General features: G+C 40.9%; 1 protein-coding gene across 2 annotated transcripts in view; it reads right to left on the bottom strand.

The window, feature by feature from the left end:
* Positions 1 to 1,627: 1,627 nt before the first annotated feature.
* Positions 1,628 to 7,500, bottom strand: part of LOC137967243 (probable flavin-containing monoamine oxidase A) — an 18,757-nt gene continuing 12,884 nt past the window's right edge. For both annotated transcript variants that reach the window (XM_068813760.1, XM_068813761.1), the window contains exons 8-11: positions 5,480 to 5,751; positions 5,293 to 5,379; positions 4,186 to 4,286; positions 1,628 to 2,569 (exon numbers count right to left, since the gene is read on the bottom strand). In XM_068813760.1, coding sequence (XP_068669861.1) covers positions 2,443 to 2,569; positions 4,186 to 4,286; positions 5,293 to 5,379; positions 5,480 to 5,751 — 587 coding nt within the window. In that variant the 3' untranslated portion in view covers positions 1,628 to 2,442. The remainder of the gene's footprint in view (positions 2,570 to 4,185; positions 4,287 to 5,292; positions 5,380 to 5,479; positions 5,752 to 7,500) is intronic.

Here is a 7,500-nt window from a genome sequence, read left to right as displayed (position 1 = left end):
ATGTGGGCCGTGATTATTGACAGCAGTTTTTGCTCTCCACGATTTGGGCAGATAATATAAGGAAAACAAGAGAACTGAGAGCGAGTCTGGCCATACCATAATCACTAAAAAAATGATGACCTACTTAACAGAGACCTCTAACAACATACACCTTATTCCAAAATGGCCGCCATTTAAATATTCTTCTATTTTTATTTAAATAAGCCCTTGATGCCTCGTTCTTAAGCTTAAAATTCAAAAGAATATTTTATCTTGAACGAGGCAACAAGGGCCAATTTGTATCCACATAAATAAGCGGCCATTTTGGAATAAGGTGTATACCCCGAAATCGTGAGCGGGTAACGCCGAAGTGTTTTATTTTATTTTGAGATGACGTCATCCATCCCACCCGTTTTTCAGGACAGACTCGATGAATTACGAGTAGTTACAGGGAGAACAAGGTGGAGAAACGAGTACGTTTTCATGATCCTCTGACTCCAAGCATTCGTAAGGAAGAATTTTAGATCTATTTGATAGACTTCATTAAACAGTTCAGTAAACTTATTTCCGAGGCAAAAGAGCAAACCTTGCCGTCACGGTCGCCATCTTTGTCCCGCGCGTTAACTCTACGGGTGGCTACAGCATGAACATTTTACGTGTACCGGTATACTACCCGTAAACCGCTACACTTGTTTCTTAAAAAATGATGAACGTCCAGCAAAACCTCTGACAAATTACCAAGACTAACAAATGAGTGGCTCGAAGATTTCATCATTTTGATGAGTCAAGATATTTCTAAAGGGACATCATAGTCACGACATTTAATGTATAAACAAGACGCCTGATGGCGTTTGCATGGGATACTACTGTTTGTGTAAAATATGAAGGTTGGTTGTAAATGTCAATGATCCGTGAAGCCAACTGAGAGTCACAAGGGGCGTAGTAAAAGCGCTAAGAAAGGTTATGTGTGATGAGATTCCCACATTTCCTTGGAAACTTCAAGCGTTTTCATGGCCCTACGGACTAGCCGATCACTTCTTTAAAAACTTGACCTTAACTTTAAAGTCATGCACGCATAAATTCCAAAGCACACGAAAATTTCAATCACAAAAGCCAGAGAACGTAAGACGTATAACTTAAGTAACAAAGCAGTTTTTTCCTTATTTTTACATTCCTGTGACGTTTTAATTTTCTTACCGAGTTTACTGACTTATTGCATGCGCTCACATTTTATTTACGGTGTGAAACGCAAATGAAGGCAAGAGGGGTGATATTCTCGCTTTCATCGCTGTTCTATCGCGTTTGATCGACAAAATCAATTCCAAAGGAGGCATAGGCTGCTAGCTCTTAGAGCAGACGAAGATCTGCGATACTTTTTTCTGTGAATTCAGTCTGAGAACGCAGTGATTCGAAGGGAAGTGGTTTGTGTTGAGATGTCCGTGTGAGCTTTCGCGATAAAATAAAAAGAGACATTCATGTTGTATGTCCGATCTGACATTATCAAGCCAAGAGCTACTTGACAGGCACGTGGCTAATTACCATATCTGACCACGATGAAAACAACACTGAGGGCGAATTTAAAACTTGATCTGCCACAGACATCCACCGTGAAAAACCCGACAAGTTTTAAATGAGTCTACAGTGAAACTAATTTTACAATCGCTTTTATTTGCTTTACTTGGTGGTTAGCTAAACGCAATCTTTCTTTGTACTTTCAACCAATCAGAGGCACAGGCAAAATCATTCTTGTGACTCGTCACGCAATCTTTTCTCCTCAACTAAGGACCTTCGTTCAGGTCAGGAGGAAAGATTGCGTGACGGGTCGCAGGAGGCTACGTATGTTATGACTGGGAAAAGTAAACGTCCGAGTTGCAACTGTTATTCTTATACACTCCACAGAGCAGTACAATGTTATCACAAATGGTACTCTGCGGAGCCCCTGTGAAGTTGTTATGGTAACCCATACGCGTAAGACCAAGAGCAAGAAAAAAAAAAAATTGGTAGTTTTGCCATTTTCAACAAAACGTGATAGTACAAACAAGAGTTCTCAAAACCTGGATGAAACTTTTTCATAGCTGATTGATTATTTTTTAAATAGCTGGACGAAGATTATATGCAAATCTTTCTTCGGGAATCTATCGAAAAAATCTTGTCGAGCGTATTAAATATTGAACAACAAATCTCACGATCGTCTCTCCAATTTGGAATATATATATATATTGGTGATGTTTTGAAAGTTCTTCCCTTTTGGGAACTTGGTACCTATTAATTCCGAATAGGTAGTTTTCATGTGACGTCATCACCACCATGTTGGTGAGCGAAAACAAAAGATTTCTCGTTTTGTTCGTCCACCAGCAATTGTACATTACGTCACTGACATCTCAGTGACACCTCAAGAGATTGGTCGAAAACCACCAATTGAACTGAAGGTCGTGCGATATCCTCATAATAATGCTTTCAATCTTATTTGGTCGAGGGATGATTGCCCAACCTTGAAAGAACTTCATCGGCAGCTCTCTGTCCAGCTTGTACTGCGCCATTCATGTACCCTCGCCATTCTGTCGCAGTCTCTGTTCCCGCCCAGTGAACCCTGCCAAAAACAAAAAATCGGTTTTTGATTTTAGTCATCCCCTTTACAATCCAGTTCTGTCATTTCCTCTAGCTCCTATTTGCCAAGTTCTTCAGTTTCCCAGCATTTCCACGATAATGCTGGGAATTTTTTCAGAGGTGCAGAAAATCGACACTTTTAAAGGTATAGCCGAAGGGAGGCGAGGGGAGGGGGGTCAGTGTGTTGAAGGGGAGGGGAGTAGTGGGTTGGAGGAGGAAGGAAGGGAAGGGGGGGGGGGGGGGGTTATTTTAGCGAGGTGGGTCCCGGCGCACAATTCAATGGACAGTACAACAGCCTGAAGTGCTCTAACCATAAAATATCTCGTGTGTGTCTTTTATCGTCCTCTTATTATTATATGTTTAAATCGTGGCTAAATTCCGATAAGCAAATGGTGTAGGCCTGTCTTCGTCTTTACCCCCTTTGCTTGCTCCTTTTGTTGTAAGAACTTTTTTTTTTGTCATTATATCAGCCACAAGCTAATAGAGACTTAAGATTGGATGCCATAAGATAAGACCAACAAATACGAAGTTACTTCCAAGATTAAATACATTTTCAGGCTTTCAAAGCCTTTAATTTCAAAGACCGGTGGAGGTCAACCATGACTTACAAGAAAAACTGCTTTCCCTGTTTTGTGGTTGGAATACCTACCGGACAGCAAAGATAAACTGCAAAGGAATACTTGGCTGGAGAATGGATAGTTGCATGAGAGACTGAGCTTTGGGAGTGACCTTTTTTCCGTCATCTATCAAGCGTCAAACGGATTGAATGCGTCAAAAAGCCGAACTTCGAAGATATACTATTTCAATCATCGAGTCCTTTCCCGTGAACACATTTGAGCCCACCAAATTGACCTGCTGCCAACTGAGACCAACTGTGTAGCATCATAGCTCACTTGGTAGAGCAATTCGCAGGCATCACAGAGGCCATGGGTTCGAATCCCGTTGATAACACCTGAAATTTTCAGGTGTCTATACAGGTTTTGCACGGCAGCCATGTTGCATGGCAGGAACAAGGAAAATGTTTTGCATTAGAAAGAACATTTGTTCCCATAGGAAAAAGAATCCATTGCTCCTGCCATGCAACATGGCTGTCGTGCAAAACCTCTATAAAGCGACAATAGGCCTTTTTCGATATATTGAAATTCAGCTTGATAGTGAGGTAGTGAGGACAAAGACAAAGGAAAGTGGATGATATGTAAATATTTTCGACATTCATTCCAACGTGTTTCTATTGTTTTTGTCCTCACTGCCTCACTATCAAGCTGAATATTTGATATTTCGAAAATGGCCTATTGCTTTGATAAATATTCCAGACAAAAGACTTTCTCAAAGTTCGTTTTAGTGTGGTCCGCGGTCGTTGGGAAAACGCGACTCCGTTGCTCGCTTCGCTTGCTCGCTTCGCTTACTCGCTTCGCTTGCTCGCTCTTGTCTCCAGAAGTCGACTTGTTTGCAAGTCAATCCAGACAACTGCAAGTTTCGTTAATATTACCTTCAATTGGACATTTGGCTACCTTTGCTTCATAAAAATCTAGTCAAGCTCCTTTTTCATTTTATGCAACCAGATTAGTCTAAAATGTCCCACAACGTTTCTTCTCTCACCTGTGGAAAGGTTCTCGTAAACAGTCTCCAAAATTAGTCACAGCCCCTGGAACCATCACATTCACTGGACATCCACCATTCCAGTTCTCCTTGAACCAGTCCTGAACAGTAAACATCAAGTATTTCAATATTTTAACTGACACAAAGCATCTTTAAAATTTAACTTGTCCTTCAACTATATGCGCAGCAGGCGGTTTGGTGAATTTTAGACGCTTCTTTCCATCGTGGTTGACTTCCAGGTGATCTGGTGACGTAATTTGGAGGACTGGAAAGAAAAATTTTAACGCCGTATCCCACAACCGTGCGCGGCCTTAGGTTTTGTTTCCAAGTTTCCTGCAGTATTTCCATCGCCAAAACTCAACAGAAGACATTGCAATGTTCTTTCAGCACGTTGAGAAATGCCTTGTCGAGGGCATCTTATGCGATGCGATAACTAGGTGGAGCTTCCCAATGGATACATCTGGGAGCCGCCAACGAGGTTGCCGTGAGCCCTAATCCTTCTGCTTCTTTAATTAATCTGGTCACCGATGGTACTTCTCAAAGGTGATTACTAATGCAGAACACATTCCACCGGTCATCTTTTCCTTTATTATTACAAAAAGGTGAAACACGAAGCTTTTGCAAAATCCCTTCAGAAGGACCACCAAAATATCACCTGCATTTACCACCTAATGGTTTTACGCCAGTCTTTCTGCTCCAAAAAATCGAAGCTACCGCAAGGATGTTTCCAGATTTTTTGAAACCAAATTATATTGTTGGCTCTTTCCGTTTTTTTTGCCTTTACACTTTTACGAAAGGGAGCAGTAAATTTTGACTGACTGGACGCAGATTTTTCTGACAATCAGGAAGGATATTTTCCCCGCCCAATCGAAAATTGCAAGCGGTCTTTTGCTCTCCTTCTCCTCCCCCCCCCCCCCTTCCCTCCCCCCTGGGTTTTCGAGTTTCGAGTGGCCATTTACATTCAAACGAAACGCTCACTCGAAAGTCAACTGACCCCGGTGGAAAGAATCTTCTCAGTAAAATTTACCAAACCGCCCGCTACGCAGGCCACTTGACTAAAGGTAGCTTCATGTAAAAAAGTAAAAGCAAATAAAAGAAAAATTATACCTTGATAAAGAAATCTAAGGGTTGTTCAGCTTCAGATCCAAAATAAAACTTCAAAGACTTCAAGATGGCCTTCTTTATCACTTCATCCTTGAAAGAATTCAAACACAGTCATAAAAATTCCGAGTGTATCAAATGAGCTGATAAAAGAAACTTTTCCACAATCAACATTATTTTAAAATAAATGTACCTTTTGCATCGTCCACTTGGCAGCAGCAAAAGAAGTAATGAATCCAACAATAGCTGGGTTCCCCTCACTTGTTGTACCATCAAATGTCAGGGTTATTGGATTACTTTCACAACAACTGTCACTTGAGGACCGTGCCACATTTCCAGACAAACCAGCTTTTCTCCAGAATGCTGTTGCATAGGTCACCACAAACTTGATCAAATGCGATGGGGGCATGTTTTGTATGAGTCGCTGTTTATTATAAGGCAGCCGTGGATTGAATACAATCTGGCCTTAGAAGAGCATTTATTAGTAAGAATGATATGGATAGCGCGGCTTTCAATTGAGTGTCGAAAGTAATTAGCAAATTGCTTTGGTTTTTCATTACTTCACTCAGTGACTGGTTCAAGGTTCTCGCGCCATTTTTTCAACCAATCAGAAGCGAAACCAAAACCAATTGTGGCTCGCGCGTGCACATTTTCCCGCGCTTTGTGTCAGCTACGTGTAATTACTTTGAGTTTTGATTGGTTTACTGGATTGTCTCCGTCCATTTTGATTGGCCAAAGTAATTACTTTGGTTTTGGTTTTACAACACTCGATTGAAACTCGCTCTAAAAGCAGTGATGAAATTAATTTAAAGAAAAACACGACTCTCCCGAGTTTTACAGACATGTTTCAGCAGTTGCCTCTGCCATCTTCAGTTTGAAATGAACATTATTATTATTATTGTAATTTCTCTAGCATTTATATTTCACTGGAATTTATTTTTCATTTCACACTGAAGATGGCAGAGGCAACTGCCGAAACATGTCTGTAAACTCAGGAGTGTCGTGTTTTTCTTTAAATTAAGAATGATATGCAATCGTTCACCTCTACGGGTATTACCAAAAGTATAGCCAAACCAAGAGTGCTTATTTTAATGACCTGACCTGACCTGACTTGATGCTCTCCCTGCAAAACGATGGTCGACTCTTACCCAAGTAAACTCATACCTTGACTCACACCCAAATGCCATTCAATAGGCCATTTTTGAAATATCAATATTCAGCTTGATAGTGAGGCAGAGAGGACAAAAACGATAGAAACAAGTTGCAATGAATGTGAAAGATATTAGAGTATCATCCACTTTCCTTTGTCTTGGTCCTCTAAACCTCTCTTTCAAGCTGAATTTTATACATCGAGAAGTGGCCTATTCGTACCCAAATTTCAGTCGATTCGTACTCATGTGCAAATTACCACTCATTACGACTTGGCAGGGACTTGAATGATTTCTTTCTTTCCTTGAAATCAGAGTACTGAGTACAAATCGACAGACGACTGGGTAAGAGTTGACAGACAACTGGGTATGAAGGGGGTAGTTTCTAAAGAAATTGTGGTGCTGCATCGGTGGGGAAGTCAAGGCTGTTGCCTAACAGGAGCCCGGTAGCCTGGGGCTCCCAAAGAATAGCTCTGGGTGCCTTAATTTTTCACAGCAACACCTTTCACTTCATACGTTGGGCTCCTAAGTTCTCAGCGTTTAGCTCTGAGGGCCCCTTTAAAATTTTCTTAGGCAGCAGCCTTGGGAAGTAGTATAAAAAAATTTGGTTTATCAACGGAGTTGATAATGTAAATTGGCCACCGTACAGAGATTCTAAAAGCTGACGTTTCGAGCATTAGCCCTTCGTCAGAGCGAATCGAGGAATTGTGGGTTACATGTAGTTTTTATAGTAGAGTAGGAGCTACGCTATTGGTGGTAACATGGCAACGTAAAAAATAGGAACACATAAGTTAAATGAAAAGCGTTTGTTAATACCGTGAGGATTAAGAGTGCCGATTTGGAAGGATATGGATATTCTCTATTTTCGAATTCCCCATAATACACTTTGTTTGCCCCCCAAATTTTGCATAAACCATTGTTTTCAAATGCTCTAGGGAATATGCAGTGTCCCCAAGAGCATTTGAAAACAATAGCTTATGCAAAATATGGGAAATGCTTGGCATTTAAACAACATCAAACATTGTTTGGTGACCAAACATTTCAAATACTGTTTGGCCACCTTGTT

This window comes from Montipora foliosa, chromosome 8, assembly GCF_036669935.1.
Source record: "Montipora foliosa isolate CH-2021 chromosome 8, ASM3666993v2, whole genome shotgun sequence".
Classification (NCBI taxonomy): Eukaryota; Metazoa; Cnidaria; class Anthozoa; order Scleractinia; family Acroporidae; genus Montipora; species Montipora foliosa.
This window is presented reverse-complemented; position numbering and strand designations above follow the sequence as displayed.